Source organism: Gekko japonicus, unplaced genomic scaffold, assembly GCF_001447785.1.
Source record: "Gekko japonicus isolate JY-2015 unplaced genomic scaffold, Gekko_japonicus_V1.1 scaffold1396, whole genome shotgun sequence".
NCBI classification, from domain to species: domain Eukaryota; kingdom Metazoa; phylum Chordata; class Lepidosauria; order Squamata; family Gekkonidae; genus Gekko; species Gekko japonicus.
The window spans coordinates 172,253-191,400 of NW_015173172.1; the positions used below are offsets into that span (position 1 = coordinate 172,253).

General features: G+C 42.6%; 1 protein-coding gene across 1 annotated transcript in view; it reads left to right on the forward strand.

Annotated features, from left to right (window-relative positions):
• Nucleotides 1-19,148, forward strand: part of TSGA10 (testis specific 10) — an 84,185-nt gene that overhangs the window by 14,820 nt on the left and 50,217 nt on the right. The window contains exons 7-12 of the mRNA XM_015422538.1: nt 3,879-4,034; nt 4,895-5,068; nt 5,208-5,285; nt 9,380-9,531; nt 13,426-13,541; nt 15,837-15,991. Coding sequence (XP_015278024.1) covers nt 3,879-4,034; nt 4,895-5,068; nt 5,208-5,285; nt 9,380-9,531; nt 13,426-13,541; nt 15,837-15,991 — 831 coding nt within the window. The remainder of the gene's footprint in view (nt 1-3,878; nt 4,035-4,894; nt 5,069-5,207; nt 5,286-9,379; nt 9,532-13,425; nt 13,542-15,836; nt 15,992-19,148) is intronic.

The window sequence follows — 19,148 nt, forward strand, 5'->3', positions numbered from 1 at the left end:
CGGCTGTGCTTCGTCATGTGCCCCACCCCCGTTCCTCACCCGGGGGAACTGCGGCCCCCCGCGTCCCCCCCCCAAATGACCTCTGAACGTATGTTTGCAAGAGGGATCTTTTGAATCTTACTCTGGGAATGACACTTCCAGGAAAAGAAAAAACATGGACTCCGGGCTCATAAATTTTATGGGATTTTATTACTACATAGGCTGTAATATGTGAGAGCCAGTTTGTGAGAGCCAGTTTGGTGTAGTGGTTAAGTGCATGGACTCTAATCTGGGAGAACTGGGTTTGATTCCCCACTTCTCCACTTGCACCTGGTTGGATGACCTTGGGCAAGCCATAGTTCTGTCAGAGCTGTCCTTGAAAAAGAGCAGTTTCTGTCAGAGCTCTCTCAGCCCCACCTACCTCACAGGGTGTCTGTTGTGGGGAGGGAAAGGAGTTTGTAAGCCGCTCTGAGACACCTTTGGGTAGTGAAGGGCGGGGTATAAATCCAATCTCATCTTCTTCTTCTTCTAATAGGGATTTCCTCCTTTAATAACATTCAGAATTTCCAGTCCATGGCCAACACAGAAAAATACATTGAGAGCATGTTGCTTAGCTTAACCTAAAGTATCTTTGCCTATAGTGAAGCATTATTTTTACTTGAAGCAGCATGAAGCAGAAGCAGCATGGAGCATGAAAAGCAACATAAGAACATAGCAAGTAGCATATGAATGTCACCAGTCCTCCAAGGAAAGCGTAGTAAAGTGCATTCAAAACTGGCCCAAAGGTGGCTCAGTAGGAAAAGGCCTTACCTCCACGAGGCTCTCCTGAAAGACAGGAAGTAAGGGAGAGAGGCTTTGGATTCTCTCTGCCTGATTTCCATTGTTTCAAGACCCAAACCTGGGATCCCCCGAGCCACTGCTGCTCTGCTAGGTCAGCAGTGCCCAGACCAATGGGTCGTGTACACAAGAAACCAGACTTTTTCTTAAAAGATTGGGAAAAGGTTTATTAAATAATGAACAAGACACAAAAAGAAACACTGTTAGGCTACACAGTCTTCTTGACTAAACTGCATAAAAACATTAAAAGCTGACTTCCTCTGTCTAACACATTGATGCCTGATAGTGGATTGTAAAATCAGAAAGTTTAAAGTTGTCCTGTACTGTATTATATTGTGTCAAGTGGCAGACCTACATTTTTGGGAGCCCAAACCTTGAACTGTTACGGGAGCCCTTTCTCAACCAGCAACAATAGGGCAACATCCAACAACTTCCAAAGGGCCTGAATTGAGATTTCAGATGTCTTTTAATGGTTCTGATTGGCTAAGGGCTGAACTGTAGAATTATTAAGCTATACACCAATGAAGGATTCGAGGTTCCAGCTGCCAAAATGTAGGCTAGGAGTAGATTCTGGTGAGCTCAGTGAACCCATACAATTGGGGGTTCAGGTGCTGCAAGCCGCCAAGAAATTGTTGAAATTTGACCAATTACAGGGACATTTTGAGACCATATGAAACGGGTATTAGAGCATATGTCAATGGTGATACTTAGCAGATGTTAAAAGTTTTCCTTTTTTTCCCCCCTCCACATTATAACAGGTTTTTTTCTAAGTGATTTTTTTTCTGGTGGGTAGCTGTGTTGGTCTGAAGCAACAGAACAAAGTTGAGTCCAGTGGCACCTTTAAGACCAACAAAGTTTTATTCAAAGTGTAAGCTTTCAGTGCTTTGTACACGGAAGCTTACACTTTGAATAAAACTTTGTTGGCTTTAAAGATGCCACTGGACTCAAACTTTGGGGTTTTTTTCTGTTACTGTTGTCATACTATGCCTGGTAACTGGGAGGTACCAACTTGCAGTGGCAGGCATAAAGGCTCAACTCATTTGTATGGTCTGTGGAGCAACTGGGGAGGAGTAACATGGCTTGGATTCTCTCAATCCACTGAGGAGAAATGTTCAGGATAAGTACTAATGTTCTGTCCTGCTATTGGGCTTCTAGGCTGATGGTCATGTTTATCCAGTCCTGTCACCTTCATGATATCTGTCTAGTTAAACCAGGGGTCCTCAAACTTTTTAAACAGGGGCCAGTTCATTGTCCCTCAGACCGTTGGAGGGCCGGACTATAGTTTTTAAAAAAACTATGAACAAATTCCTATGCACACGGCACATATCTTATTTTGAAGCAAAAAAACAAAATGAAGAACAAGTAAAGTTAAATCAACAAGTTTACCAGTATTTCAATGGGAACTATGGGCCTGCTTTTGGCTAATGAGATGGTCAATGTCCGGTTCCATATTTGTCACTGCTAGTCGTAACAAGTGATGCAAGTGTGCATCAGTTAGTCTAGATCTGGTTGGAGATTTCAGATGTTTCATTCTGGAAAAAGTCTGTTCACAGACATAAGTGCTTCCAAAGATGGTTGCCATTTTGAGTGCATGTTTCCTGAGATTAGGATATGTCTCAGAGGGGAGAGATGCATAGAAATTAGGAAGGCTGCTTGACTTGAATGCTTCTTTCAGAGAGTCACAATTCTGCAGTTCAGCCAGTTCCATTTGGTAAATTGTATCCACATTTTCAATGTCAATAGAAAATGGGTTACAGAAAAGCTGTATGTCCTGTTCATGAAGATGAAGCGCACACAAAACAAAAATTCCCCCTCTGCAAGCGCTACTTTGTGGCTTGCAAAAGTGGGGAGGGGGTACGCTGGAAACGGCGGACTGGGCGTGGGGGGGGGCCTTCCCCCCTCCCCGCTTTACAGCAGGGTTTGCCAGTTGGAGGTGCCCGGGCTAAGGCTGGGCCCCTGATCGGCGCTGCCGGCCCCCAAGCCCCGCAGCTAAGCTAGAAGTGGAAAGAGGGAAGAAGAAGAATCTGCGGGCGACGAATCTTGCCAGCAGGTCTCATGGCGTGGGGGGCGGCGGAGAGAGGGTGAGACGCTGGCCCTCTGCGGCTGGCGCTCCCTTCCCACAGTGGCCTCCTAGTTGCTGACCAGGGCTTTTGCCCCAAAAGCATGGCTGTGCGGCAGACGGCAGCAGAAGACGGAGGAGGTTATTCTGGAGGGAGCCCAGATTAGGAGGCGCCGAACTCTGCCGGGATTTGTTACCCTCCCGAATCTCATTCATACATGGTTGCAATGCACACATGGCCGGTCTGCGTGCAGGAAACCCACGTCGGGGGATTTATTCCAGGCAGGGCATGATTGTGTGGATGTGGCATGGAAGTGCAGGTGGTGGTCTGACACCCCGATCCCAGGCCTGTATTCAGGGGAAGTGACGGACTTTCTCCCAAGCCAGCGGCGCAGCCTGGAGTTGCCGCCGGCAGAGCCTCGCGTCTCTCTTCCTTAGCCCGTGGACAGTTTCAGGGGAAAGAGGCAGAACCTTCGCCTGGCACTGGGAACCTTCGCCCAAGCCCTGGGAAGGGAGAGCGGGCGTGCCGGCCTGGCTGTTGGCGCTCCTGGCCCTCTGGCAGGTCCCCAGCGGTTGGAGAGAAAAGCAAACTTTTGCGGCCCTGGAAAGTGGAAGTGGCGCCGTGCCGAGGGGAATGGCACCCCTACCGCTTGCCAGGGCCCCTTGTGCTGGGCAGCATATGGACAGGACAGTGGCAAAAACACCTGGCGGGCCGGATAAATGTTTTCGGCGGGCCGCATGTGGCCCCCGGGCCGTAGTTTGAGGACCCCTGAGTTAAACACTAATTTAGACTCCTTATCAATTACATTCTAAGCAATATTTATTAAAATATGTTTAGCCAGTAGTGCTCAGAACAACACAAACTACATTTACTAGCTTAGTAGAGAATTTAAAATCATATAATCAAATCAAACAACTAAGTTAATGACTGTAAAATTGCAATATATTTTGCAAAACTACAGCATCAGAAAATGAGGTAACTTTCTCTTGATTAAACTTTTAGGGAAGCAACTCAGATCCAGAATTTCTGAATGTCTTGAGAGAACGTGAAGAACTTAAGTGTATGATGGAAAAATATGAACGTCATATGGCAGAAATTCAGGGCAATATTAAGGTTCTAACAAAAGAGAGAGACAAAATCGTCTTTCTTTACGATCAGGTAATCTTTATAGGCGTATAGAACAGTTTGTCAAGAACAATTTGCCTATCATATATAATCTTGTCATTTTTCTGAGCTGTTTATCCTATGATAGTCTCAGAGTGCCTTGGTGAGGGTTTATCCTCAGGAGGTCTGGCTGACAAGTAGGAGAAATTTAGATTTATCAGTAGTGGTGGTCCCTAATTTCTGGAGTTCCCTTTGTCTAGAAATGCAGCAAGCTCTCTCACTGCATAGTTTTATACAGCTTGATTAAATGCTTTTGTTTTACTAGGTTTTTGGCACCTAGGCTTACGTTTTGTCATCCATTTAGATCATGTCATCCATTTAGATTTTTGTGATTTGTGACCTCTAAGGCTGGAGGTGTTATGATTTGGGATTTTTAATATTTTTCTCTTGCTGTGTTTTATTTTATTTATTATATATTTCAGAAATGTATATGCAGCCTCTACAGAGAAACTGCTCAAGAGGGCTTCAACATTAAAAAGTTCAAATTCAAATTGTAACAAGATGTCATTATTTTTATCAACATTCCTGAGATCCAAACCAATTGGTGGGGGGAAGTAGAGGGCAAGACAGACTTGTTTTAGGAAAATACAATGTAGGACTCACTTGCAACAATGCCCCCAGCTTGCAATCCCATTGGTATATTAAAACATTTTATGTTGCTAATGTTACACTGTATTCTTTCTTTTTATATGCATAAATTTTAATGCATGTAGTATTTCATTCATAAATATCAGATGAAGTTAAATGGTCATCTATGTAGTTCGTGTTCCAATAAATTAATTGCCATTTTGGTATTGTAGTACTTAATTCTCACAGATAAGTATCTGTACCTAAAGAGAAATTTCAAATAACAGGCACAGGAAGAAATAAGTCGACTAAGAAAAGAAGCTATCAAAACCCCCAGAGCTTCTAAATCTACAATGACTGCTCAAGTTGTCTTAAGGCGTGTGGAGACAGAAAGGGATGGAGCTATTTGTGATCTTCGAAGGATGTCCACAGAACGTGATAGCTTGAAAGAGAGGTTAAAGGTTTGACCTTTTATCCATTTTCGTTTATACAACATCTACACAATTTAATGGAATGGCTGTGTAGTGTCTAAACTAATAAATATTTTAAAATTTTATAAGACACAAGAGAAATGTGTTTCATGTATTTATTTTTATGTAGATTGCTCAAGACACTGCATTTAATGAGAAAGCTCACTTGGAACAGAGAATTGAAGAACTAGAATCAAATGTTCAAAGTGTAAGGAAAAATTACTCCTGTAAATGTATTGGTTACTATTAATATATAATTATATAAAATATATAAATGGTGTAAAGATGCACTTTATGTGGTTAAAGGTTTGACCTTTTATCCATTTTCGTTTATACAACATCTACACAATTTAATGGAATGGCTGTGTAGTGTCTAAACTAATAAATATTTTAAAATTTTATAAGACACAAGAGAAATGTGTTTCATGTATTTATTTTTATGTAGATTGCTCAAGACACTGCATTTAATGAGAAAGCTCACTTGGAACAGAGAATTGAAGAACTAGAATCAAATGTTCAAAGTGTAAGGAAAAATTACTCCTGTAAATGTATTGGTTACTATTAATATATAATTATATAAAATATATAAATGTTGTAAAGATGCACTTTATGTGTGAATATATTACTAACATTGTTCTAGGAGTATGTAGATAGTTCTGTGTTTTGCTGTTTACTGATGTTTATATTTTCCTGATCTTTAAAAGCAGAGGTGTTGAACTCATTTGTTACAAGGTCCAGATCTGACATAAATATCACTTTGTCGGGCCAGGCCATGTGTGCCATAAAATGGAACACAAGGTACCAGAGATATAAAGATGATTTCAGATGCCAAATGACAATAGCAGGCATGATTGAATTAGGTGTGATATGCAGAGGGGTGGAGATATCAACATTCGTGTGATATACAGAGGCGTGGAGATATCAGCATTGGTAATGAGACAGGAAACCTAGGTTTCAGTTTGGTACAGGAGGATGCAAAGAATAAATGGAAATAAGTCTGAAGAAGTGAGCAGTGACTCTCAAAAGCACATACCCTACCACTATTTTGTTAGTCTTTAAAGTTGCTACTGGACTCTTACTCTTTCTACTACTATTAGAAACATTCAAAAACCAGTGGGGGAACATTTTAACCTTCCAGGGCATTCAGTTGCTGACCTAAGAGTAGCAGTTCTCTGACAAAGGAATTTCAATGGGAGATTAGAAAGAAAGCCTGCTGAATTGCAACTGATCATGAAGCTCAAGACAATGCAGACTCCTGGACTGAATTGAGACCTAGTTTTCTTCTCTCATTACCAATGCTTGCTCTTGTCTTTTGGCATCTGAAATCACTTCACTCTCCAAGATATAAGGACAGATGGACTCACATTCCAGCTGTATCTGAGGAAGTGAGCATTGATTCATGAAAGCTCATGCCCTGCCACAAATTTTGTTAGTCATTAAGGTGCTGCTGTACTCTTCCTCCCTTTCACTAATAAGGAATGCAAGCTGTGCTCTTAGGTTTCTCCCCGCCCATCTGTTAGAAATGGAAATGGGGATCTCTCCATGTGCCATGGGATGGACTCTCTCTCATACCTGGAATAAAACGTTTTTGGGTCTAATCACAGGACTCTTCCCCCACTATACCTGGAATAAAATGTTTTTGGGTCTTAACACAGAACTCTCTCTTTCTTTGGCTGGCTGGCTGACTCCCTCCCGCTCTCTCTCTGATGAAAAAGTGTGCTTATACCTGGAATAAAACATTGCTGGTTTCCTGAAAAGTTCCATGAGATGCCATTTCTTCCCCTCTCTGTGTCTCTCTTCCTCCCCCATTCCCTTCCCAGAGGAGGAGGGGTAGGGGGGAGGAGCCCTCAGCCAACAGAAGGAAGGCTTTCTCTCTCTCCTCTTGAAGCAGGAAATAGGAGAGACTGGGGAAAAGGACCCACGATGTTAAAAAACAAGAACCATGAAGTAGCAGAGAGTCATCTGCTCTTGGGCCAGATTCCAGCCCTGCACGTGCTGGATGCAGCTTGCGGGCCATATCTTTGACACCCCTGCTTTAAAGGAACGCTGACACTAAGGTCTATTCCCAGAATAAGCCTGTTTAAATTAAGATCTACTGCAGCCTCATGTACAAAGCATAAAGGAAATTGAGCAGTTTTCCATTTTAAAGGTTCTAACAGAAGTTGTTTAATCAAGATGTAAAATATAAGGTATTATTAGGTGGATTGTTTCTTTGCAATAAATGTTTATTAATTTGAGAGATTATTATTCTGCCCATTCATCAGGTGTTCTTCAAGACAGCTTTACAACATTTATAAAATCAGACTACAAAAAAAGTAGATCTTTGACAAAAGAATATGTGGCCAATTATCAACTAGTTTCTAATCTCACTTTTCTGGGCAAAGTAATTGAGCAAGTCATGACAGACCTGATTGATGCTTCTGCTCTTGATAACAGAGATGGTGATTTCTCTAATTAGGGCTCTTTGTATAGTTGAACCCCATCTCTAGTAGCTATCCATTTAACTACCAAAGGCAGGAGCACCTGGTGATGATCTCACCACAGAGGCAGGTTCACCTGGAGAAGGTGGTCCTTCAGATACTCTTATCTCAGATCATTTAGGTCTTTAAAGGTCAACACCAACACTTTTGCTTGAAAACAAACGGGGAGACAAGATAAATTTATGGAGGAGAAATGTGGTAATTATGAATAAGTTGAAGGCAGCATCTCTATGTACACCACATTGCAGTTACCACATTGGGACCCTTTTGAAGCATGGGTAAATGGGGCAAGGTCATCTCTTTCCTGGAGAAAACAAAAGTAGCATACTTGCAGAAACTAGTGAAAATTAGTCTAAGCGTCGGAATGACATTTAAGTGAAAATGAACTTAGACTTTCACTTATATTTCAGACTACATTTCCCTGAGTAGACTTCATCACCTTAATTATCTGTTTGTAACTACTAATCCTGTTCTAATAATTTACACAGAGAATTTACACTTGAAAGACTCAGGAAGGAATTCATACCTATCCCTGTATCTCATCCCTTCCACCCCGGTAATCTTTCCTATATAGAGAGTTCCTGGTTTGATTTCCTTCCACATATCTGAGGAAATGAGCTGTGACTCACAAAAGCTCATATTGAAATAAATGTTGTTAGTCTTTAATGTGCCACTGAACTTTTGTTTTATTTTAAAGAATTTGGACATTTACTGTTTGTATGGCACTGAACATCACTAATCAATTCTCGGACTGATAGCATCTAGTTGCTAAATTGTCAGCCTGTTTTGTAGCAGGGAGAGGAAGCATTGTATTTATTTTATTTGTTAAATTTATATCCTGCACCTCCCCGCCGAGGCAGGCTCAGGGCGGCAGAGTTTGTTGGCGGAGTTTAAACATGCAAAGGAACGGAGCACCAACTATTTAAAGAAAACAATTTGGTTTATTAAAGAAGAAATAAACTCTGATAGAACAAAGGAGTGGGAGAGAGGCTTAACTAACTGCTGTGTGAGGGAGGAACAAAGGGGGAGGGCTCAGTTGGAGCAGGAAGTCTTCGAAGAGCCAATCAGGAGACAGGAAGGACATAATTTGAAATTGTGGGAAGTCCCTAATCTAGCTATGCAAACTAGCAGTCCTTCAGCTATCCCCTTCTGATCTTCTTGAAGTAGGTACGCTGTGGACCTTGTATATTCGAACACATTTAACCCATGACTACTGTGGCTCAAAGCAAGTATGATAGTCAGAGCAGTATTGGCAGGAGAACTTTGAGAACTGAGGACAATAAAAAACATCTGCTTCCTCCCATACCTTTCTGGCTGTAGCTGCTGCAGCAAAAGGAGCTGTTGGGTTCAGCAACATATGGAAAGCAGTCTTACTCCCACAGCAACAATAAACAATGTCTGTAAAAAATATCCTTCCAGAGTTTATATGTAAACCCCATACTTGGAAGTAGCAGGTTGCCCCTAGTTATTGCTTTGGGTAGATTGACGGTGCTAGATATTTTGCTGTTTTATTGTTAATTTGTTATATATATTTTTAGAATTATATAAACTGCCTTGAAGGTGGGGTAAACATTTTTTAAAATACATTTCTAAATAGTTTTGTCCTTGTCTCAGACAACAGTTATTGTTTTTTTGTTTCAGACAAGCAATAGAAAAAGTTTATCAGTTTGCTGAAAATAGACTCCATTTGCAAATGGTGGAAACTTTCTCTTCACCTAAAAATATGAAGAGACAACACGCAGAATTTGAAGTAGTTGAAGAAATGTTATATCTTATAGCTTTCCACAGTTCTCAATTATTCTTTGTCACTTTAATGATTTAGCTTGACAATGAACGGTTAGAACAAATATCAAAGATATCTTTGATGAAAGAGACGATAGAGTCCATAGAAATGGAAATGAAAATATTGGCAAGAAGAGCAGTGGAATCAGAAACTGAGCTAAACAGACAGAGAACAACCAATGCATCACTGAGGTAAATAAAATATGTTCAGTCAATAATCTAGTTATAAATTTGTATCTGTTGACCAAAAGCTATTAAAATTTAATTTTGAGAGATTAGATGCACACTGTTCTCCGCTGTTCTTCGGGATTACTAGCATAAACATTTTTGGCCTGAACAAGTGTTCTATGCTATCCAATTTATTGATAGAAAATTTTTAAAAATCCAGTCATCTGAAAGTATCGTGATCTAAAATGCAAATCACTGGTTATTGTTCTTTAATTACCTTGAACATGGCTGCTCACTTCACTCATCAGTTCTAAATTTATTGTTGCCTAATTTATAATACAGTCATTTAGGTTGACTGATGCAGCTTTCCCTTCACTTATTTGATAACAGAGGAAGAAATATCAGCATGAATTGCGTGACATAAATTACTAGAGCTATTAGTTACAGTAATTCCCCGTCTGCCCATACAGATTTTTCTCTGATGTACACGGTTCTGACCACTCTAAGTCTCTGTTTCCGCTTGAGATGATCTTTGCAAATAAAACTAAAATAGAGGGGATCTGGCACAATACTAGCTTTCCTAGTTGTATATAAGTTTCTAGTATCAGAAGGCTAAAGAAAGAGCCTAAATCACAGGCATACAGTGATTTTCATTACATTATGTTCTGGGTGGCCTCTTTGTAACTATTTATATTACATCTCATCTTCTTTTAAAGAGTTCAGTCAGTTTGCACTTAGTATTAATTCATCATAGGAGATGAAGGCACCCCTATCTCTGACCAGGGATGGAGTCTTTGGAGGGCTGGCCAGTTGACCAGCTGGGTGGTTGAATTCCGCCCATGCCAGGATCATTCCCACCATTCAGCTGGGTGCCAACAATACAGATACTGGCTGGTTATTTGGCAGGGATAAAATGCTCTCGCCTATTACAGGGTTAAAACAAGAAGGGATGAGGCTGGACCTGTTGCTTTATTTCATAGGATTAGATCCAGACTAGATTTTTTTTGCTAACAAAAGGCCCTTCTGTCAGTGGAACAGAACTGTCTCCCTCCTCCATTCCTCTGCAGCCAATTCATCTCCCCCAAATATTGTTCCTGGGGAACAGTCGTCCATGAGGAATGGCATGAGGGACAGAAGTAGGGTCTAGGGGTGTGCAAAAAAAAAAATTCGGTAAAATTTGGATTTCGGTATATTGAACCCGAATTTTTTCGGGATTCCTGGGAAAAAACCGAATACCTATACCGGTAAAGCATAGATATCCGAAAATTTTTGTAATTCCCGAAAAATTCGGGTCCATTATATCAAATGGGGCCATTGAAGTCAATGGCAAAAATCCTCTGGAAAGTTTGCAGGGTGCTGGGGCGGAAGGGGTTTGAGGTAGAGGCTCCAAATTTAGTCCGTGGCTGCTCCAGCCTCTCCCCAAAAGACCCCGAAGGTTTTGAGAAGATTGGACCAGGGGGTCCAATTCCAGGGGCATCCAAAGAGGGTGCCCCAGTTCTCCATTGTTTCCTATGGGAAATTGGGTGTGGGGAAAAGGCAGGCAGATCTCCCTGTAAGAGACTAAGTGAGGTGTGGTGGTGGTGTTTGCCAGGCCCAGCAGCAGAACCAGAGCAATTCTGCCCCCCCAACCTGTGCCAATGTGCCAGTCAGTGCCCAAAACCAACAGAACTTAGTTCAAACCAGAGAATCTCTGCAGCAGCAGCCTACATAGACTGAGGGAGCATGTTTGCATTGCCACTAGCCAGGCCCAGTAGCAGAACCAGAGCAATCTCCCCCCCACACACACACACACAAAACCTGTGCCAGTCACTGCCCAAACCCAACTGGACTCTGGTCAAACCAGAGGATTTCTACAGCATGTAAACTGGGGGGGGGGGGGGGGGGGGACTGGGGCAGGGAAGGCAGGACCTGTGCAAGTGATCAATCAGCTAGGGGTGTAAGATTCCCCACTCAGCACATTAACAGAGGTAAAAGGAGGCCAGGGGAACACAAATGGGCCCAAATCAGAGTGGTTGCCAACTCTCCAGGGGGCACCCAAAGATTAAGATACCCACTTTCCCAGGTTGGGGAATCATCCAGAGGGGTCTCACTGTCCCTCTAGGAAGGCAGTATGAATCCAGTGAGTGGTGGCAGCAACTAAGGAAGGAAAATAGCCCCACCCCCACCGGACAGGGGCAGGCGAACACATCCCGAGCCACAGAATGGCTGGCTGCTCACTCTCCCGGGGCTGAGGGTGGGTCCCCGTTCCCTACAATGCAGGAAACTCACACAACTACCTCTCCCCCACACCCCCAGAGGCTGAAAAAGATTTGGGAGTTGGACCCCTGTTCAGGGGCCAGCAGCAGAACCAGTGCACGGTGGCCCCCACAACCTGTGCGAACCAGCCCTTGCAACAAATGAGTCTCTCTCTGACATCTCTGCGGCCAGAGTCATGGAATCACAGAGTTGGAAGGGACCTCCAGGGTCATCTAGTCCAACCCACCACACATTCCCTAAACAGTGATTTGCCCCAAAACCAAGGCTTAGTGTGAAAGCAGCCCACTTCGTCAGGTGCATGAACTGTCACCTGTAGATAGCAGACCAGAGAGAGAACTTAGGCCCCAGGCAGAAGAGGCCTAGTCTGTAACACCCCCCAAAAAAATCCCAGAAGCCCAGAAAAAATACAACACAACTTAACAAAAATAAACTGCAAACAGACAAGCAAAAGAAAGAACCACAACAAAACTCAAAACCAAAAACAAGAGCCTAGACCCCAGGAAGGAGATCAGTAAACACCCCCTCAGGAGAAGCTGCAAACCAATAAATAAAAATCAAGCACAGAAAAAACAATTAAAATGCAAAACAAACAACAGGCAAAAACTAGAAGTAAAGGAACTCAGAACTAGAAGAACTCACCCCCCCTCAGAATAAACCCCCCCAACAAGGCAAGCCAAATGAAAAGCACACAGTAAAAAAAATTTAAACTATGCAAAAAGAGAAACTAGAAGAACCCTCCCCCAAAGAAAACCCAGAAAGAGGCCCTAGGCCCTAGAGGCCTACTCAAACCACCCCCTCACCAACCCCAGGCCCCAAACCACCAAAACAATAAAAAAGTGCCCTAATTAAAGTAAACTAGATTGATATCTGCTCTCGATCAAAGGAGGTCCATACAGGAGGGAGGAAAGCGGGCAGGCTGAAGGAGCAGGGCAGGGGCAGAAGCAAGCCAGCCAGCCACACACAATCACCTCCAAGCCAAGCCAGGCAGCTCTCTCTCATCACCAGCAACAGGAACACAGCACATAGGATCCAGGAACAGCACAGCAGCAATGGCATCAGCCACCAGAGACTGTCTTTTATGTTCTCTGGGCATACACAGAAGGATTTCAAAAAGAAACACCTGTGATTGGCAGAGAGCAGATGCCAAAACCCTATTGGCCACCAGTGCTCCTTCCCTGGGAAAGGAGCAAGATAGTGGACTGGCAGCAGCAACAACAGTCTTGCAAATGCATTGCAGTGATTGCCTGTCTGAAGTTCCCTCTTCCCTCTCCCTCCTGGAAACAGGAGCAAGAGACAAGAAAGAGGGAAATGGCAGGACAACGGGGTTTCCGGGTCTTTTTAACTGTTAAAACTCCCTCTAGTGGCCATTTTCGGCATTTCTGAAAAAAACCCGATTTTGGGGGGGATTTTTTCCCGGATCTCAGAACAGGCTCAGGGAAGCCTATTCGGCATCCAAAAAGCCGAAAAATCCCGAAAAGAGTTTTTTCTGGGATTTTTTTCAGCTCAGAATTCCCTAATACACACCCCTAGTAGGGTCTACAGCCAACCCAGTATGACTAATTATACGCTAATTCCCACCTATACCCCTTTCTTCCATTTTAGTGCTATCATAAAGTCTGTAAGCAAAGATAATTTTAAATTGTCCTTATTGTTACTGTTCAGGCTACTGAATGAAACAATACAGCATAATCTTTCAGACGCTGAACGACAACTTGCAAAGAAAAAATATGAATTACAACTCAGTCAAGAGAAAATTATGTGTCTGGATGACAAAACTGGTAAGCTGCAAATGCTATTATTTAAGTACAAAATGTTTGTGGTTATACAGTGGGTTGCCCTGACTTGTATAGCCCAGGCTAGCCTGATGTTATTAGTTTGATCTCGAAAGTTAAGCAGGTTAAGCCCTGCTTAGTATTTAGATGGAAGACAACCAAGGGAAACCAGGGTCATAGAGGTCGGCAACGGCAAACCACCTCTGATACATCTCTTGCATTGAAAACCCCACAGGGTCACCATAGATCAGCTGTGACTTGAAAACAAAAAAAAATACACTGGGTTGCACATTTTTTACTAACTCCACCCAATCCAATGGTGGCTGTCTTTATTTTGGATCTACTTTCTGGTTTCATTCCCTCCCTCCCCAAGTCCCTTTCCTCTTTTTACCCATGTCTCATTTCTTTTTTGGAAACATCGATAAATTAACAGATTGGCAAAAATAGCCTCCCTCCCTCTTCCAAATATGAAAGTGCCCTTCCATCTTCAGAACTGAATAGTTGGATGCAAGCCTCTGAATAAATTATAAGAAGGTAAAACTATGAATAGAGCTTAGGAGGCTTTCGAAACCATTTGTTCAGACTTGGCTACATTAGCCAATTTTGACTTTTTAATGATTTATTCATATAAAGTTACCAGAGATTCCAAACCTATTTAATATAAAGTTGTAATTATATTTTGTATTTGTATAATGAATCTCAAGTGTTCAAAGTGCTTCATGTACATTCGCTCTATAATCAATCTATATATCTAATAGCGAAAGGTGCCCCGTGCGGATACCTAAATCCGCGCATCGGGGGCACCTGGGGAGGAGGGAGATTTTCATGCACACTTGGGGCAATCCCCAGGTGTGCACAAAAATCTAAAAATCTGGAAAAAATATCAGGGGGATACTTAAATCCCCCCGAAAGTGACAGAGCATCCCCTGCGCATGTGCAGGGAACGCTCTGCGAACTCCCTGACCGCCACCGCTGCTTCGGGGGGGGAAGAGAGAAGCGAGCCAGGGAGGGGAAGGGGGGTAGATCGAGCAGGGTGGGTAGATCGCTCAGGCCTCGCTTCGGAGCCGGGGGGAGAGGCAGGGGGGGTAGATCGAGCGGGGTGGGTGGAGGGGGGGTTAGGGAGACGGGGGGAACTGGCGGGATGGGGGGGGACTTACCTCCTCCTGCTTGGGGGATACCCCTTATTTCATAATAATGTTGAAGCCATACTTTGCAAATTGTTCTGAGTTATACTTCAATTGTATCTTGCTTTGTTTTGATTGGTATTGTTACATGTTAGAAAAAATATAAATATAAAATAAAAAATATTAATAAAAAAAAAGAAACCAACATTATTATCCCATATTCCCCATCAGGATCTGAGACCCTGAGAATAATGGCAGGCCTAAGGCCACCTAGGCTCACAATCCATTACTCATCGTTATAGCTCAACGATCATAGTAACCTACATTTGCTTTCAATAAACATTACATTAAATGGATGGATTTTAACACTGATTAATTTCATTTAAACAAGGTTCTAATATAGCAACAATAGCAAAGCACATGTGAAAAATATTTCAGCATTGCAAAGCAAATTTGTTTGTTTGTTTGTTTCATATTATATTCCACCTTCCCCGCAAATGGGCTCAGGGTGGATCACAGAACAGATCAAGACATCATAAAAATACAGTACATTTTAAGTATAAAAACAATTAAAATAATATAAAAGAACATATGTTAGGTCATGCTATTCATATGCAGATTTCAAGGTGATGCCACTTTTCATCATCTTAATCTGGGCCACATAAAGATGGTAAACCAGCAGGGGGGAAGCGAGATTTTATTGGACGCCTGCCACCTTAACCAAAGGCCTGGTGGAACAGCTCCGTTTTACAGGCCCTGATGAATGGTAGTAAGTTCCGCAGGGCCTTGATCTCAGATCGGAACATGTTCCACCAGGCTGGGGCCAGAGCAAAAAAGGCCCTGGCCTCGGTTGAGGCTAAGCAGATGTCCCTTTAATACTCCATGTATTATGACTGGAATTCATAACCTGAACATACTGGATGTGAGTGCAGCTCTGGGTTTCATTCTCCTTTCAGCAGCCCCTCTGCTATTCCTACTCATCCCAACCCAAACCACCAAACTACATTTTAAATTCCCCTAATTTGAAAACTGCAATTTGCTATTTTGCAAAGAAGAGTCCCTGAATCAAAAAGCATAAACTTTTGACTGCTTGTCAGAAGCTTTGTTTGAGCACAATTTATTTGTTAAAAGTCATTTTAAATGGGTTAAGAATTTATATTATATATGCTGTTTACAGAAAACCTTTCAAAACAAAACATTGTTCAACAAGAAGAAATGTGTGCACTAAATAGAACAATAGCAGAACTGGATGCAGAAAAGGAATCTTTACAGGACCTTCTTGATGAAAAAACAGAGCGAATTGTCACCCTTGAAGAAAGCTTAGACATTAAAGTAGGTTTTGATGTGTATATTTTCGTGTAGTTTTAATAGCTTTTAGAATGTGTTTTTGTGTTACACAGGAAAGACACTCAAAATGCAGTTCTTGAAAATACACAGTCATATTGAAATAGAGACTATTCATATTTACTTGAAAAGTATGTGAGTTGTAGTTCAGGTTGCCAACTCCAAGTTGGAAAATTCCTGGATATTTGGGGGTAGATCCTGGGGAGGAACTTCAGCAGAATATAATACCATACAGTCCATCCTCTAAAGAAGGAAAACTGATAATTTACATGCAGACTTTGCAAGGTTGAAGAACATACTGAATTCTAAAGTAAATATACATGTTGAAAAGCTACAACTATAAAAAGCCCCCACCCAAAGCTTCCTGAAACAGCCAGTTTACAGGAGTCTTTCCCTGTTGTTTGATGTCCCAAGCTTCTAATTTCACAAAGTATTATGAGTTAATTATATCATCTTAGCTCAGAATGGGGGGGGGGGAGTGGCCCCTGTGATTTCCTTCTAATGTGAATGTGAATGGGGAAGATTTGCAAAGGAGAATGTGTGGGTGGGCAGAGCGCTTAATGGTTTCTTTACCCACTAATTCTCCTCCCATCCAAGTCAGTTTTTTCCCTCAGCTAGGCTTTAACTGAATGTAAGCTAGCCTTGAGGGCAGCAGGAAGAGTCTTAGGGAATGGTGGTTACAGGAGGGGAGGAAAATTGATAAACATGAGCACGCCTTCCTCCTGATCACTGATTCTCCTGTATAAGTGTCCCACTTCTCAAATCCTTCATTATCTGAGCAAACAAGACTGGAAATATGTATTTGCTGAGATAACATGTAATTCCACCATAATAGAATGTTATGAATTTTATGTCCAGCTTCTACTGAATACTTTATTAATTAAAAAATTTTTATCCTGCCTTTCCGCATGGTTCAAGACAGTTTACAATAATATGAAAATCCACAGAGTGTAAAGCACACTTTGGAAGGGGTAGGAAGAAAACTAGTGTGGGATATATCTTGATGGTATTTGATCAGGGACAGTTTTTTCAAAATTGCTATTGTAGATGGATGTCTAAACTGAAAAAACAGATGTCATTCTAACAAATCATTAATTAGTGGTTTTAAAATTCTATATTGGCTAAAGCCCGTGGGAGAAGGTGAGCAAAGTATTTTGGGTTCTTTATATCCAAAGTAGACAAAAATAAATATATGCCGTTTGTGAATTCTTCTCAATGTTTTCAAAATTAAACGTTCCGGAAATGTGGGAAAACCATGTCAAGGTGGTACAAGAAAACACTTAAGAACATAAGACGAGCCCTGCTGGATCAGACCAGTGGTCCATCTAGCCCAGGATCCTATCTCACACAGTGGTCAACCAGTTTCTCTGGAGGTCCAACAACAGGGCTGAGGCCTTCTCTTGATGTTCCTTCCTAGCAGTGGTATTCTGAATGGGGAGGTTCCCTTCAGTCACCATGGCTTGCAGCCACTGATAGACCTATCCTCTGAGAATCTGTCTAATCCACTTTTGGCCTGTGGTCATTGCTACATCCTTTGGCAGTGAATTCCATATTTTAATCACTAGTTGTATAAAGAAGTATTTCCTTTTGTCTGTCCTGAATCTATTTCCCATCAGCGTCATCAAATGCCCTCGAGCTCTAGTTTTTTGGGAGAGGGAGAAAAGGTCCTCTTTGTCAACTCTTTCCACCCAGTGCATAATTTTATAAACCTCTATCATGTCCCCACTTAGTCATCTCTTTCCTTTACTGAAAAGTCCCAGACTCTTCAGTCTTTCCTCATAGGGTTGCCCTCTTTTGTAATTTTTCCAGCTCTGCAGTGTCCTTTTTTAGGTACTGTGACCAGAATGTCACACAGTAAGTATTCCAAATGAGGCCATACCATAGATATATACAGGAGGCCTTATAATATTGGCCATTTTATTTTCAGTCCCTTTCCTAATAATCCCCAACATAGTAAAAAGTAAAGGATCTTCGACGTGGTCTCTGTGCTTCACACACATGGGATCTAGTGCACACGAGCTGGATCAATCGGTGCTGTAGCAAGCTCTTTTAACGGATTTTCGCGCCCAGACCTTGGGCATGCGCAGGAACCCCATCGCGCATGCCCAGAGGGGAGGGCGCGGACATCCCGCCAGTTCCTTTCTTACCGCCGCGTTGGAAAGACCTTTTTCTTCGTCAGTCTGATCGGTTCGCGTGTTTTGGCTTTTTGCCTCACGGCTCTTTGGATTTTTTCCTCAGTTTATTCTTTTTCTTCGTTGTTCTTTCAAAAACTTAAAAAAAACCTTTTATTTTCTGCTGAGGGGGAGTTTGCCGCTTTACCTCAGTCAGGCCTTCGGGCTACCCCCCCCTCTTCTTCATTTTGGTTTTTATGGAGAAGAAGTGGGGCTTTTTTAATAGGTGCAAGGGTTGCGGTAGTAAACTTGCTCCTCCTGACCGTCATACCCTTTGCATACTTTGTATCAGAGAGTCTCATCAACCCGGATCTTGTTGCCACTGTGCTCGCTTTTCAAACCAGACCCGGAAAAACCGAGCTGCGCGCCTTAAAGTGGCCCTGCTAGAATCGGCTCTACATCCTTCCTCAGCAATGGACGCCGAGAAACCATCGACCTCAATGGCTCTGGCATCGAGGCCTGCCTCCGATATCGGCCAACCGACACCAAAGCCTCCGGCATCGAAGGCACAATCCTCCGCTTCCACGCCGGTAAAAAAGAAATCCAGGCCAAGTAAGGAGCAAAAGTTCGCAAAGAAGGGCTCTTCCAAACCCCTTAAGGCGGCAAAGAAGGGGAAAGTAGCGGTGGCTGCACTGGGTGATGCCCCTAAAGTGCCTCCTGCTCCAACAACTGTATCGATACCGGAGGCCCAAGTCCCTCCACTGATACCGACCATCCATGTCTTGGACTCCCCTGTCCACCAAATAGAGTGTCCTTACTCCGACACTGAAACGGTAAAGCTCCTAAGTCATCAAATGGGTGCAGAGCCTTCTCCGTCTCCTTCCCCGTTGTCGACGGTATCGGAAGCTCCCGACATCGATCCACGTCAGCACCAATATGCTTCATGCGACACGCAGCATCACCCTCCACGTCTGCACAGTCAATCTGTCAATATCGACAAACGAGATTATACGAGCTCCTCTCAAAGACATGCT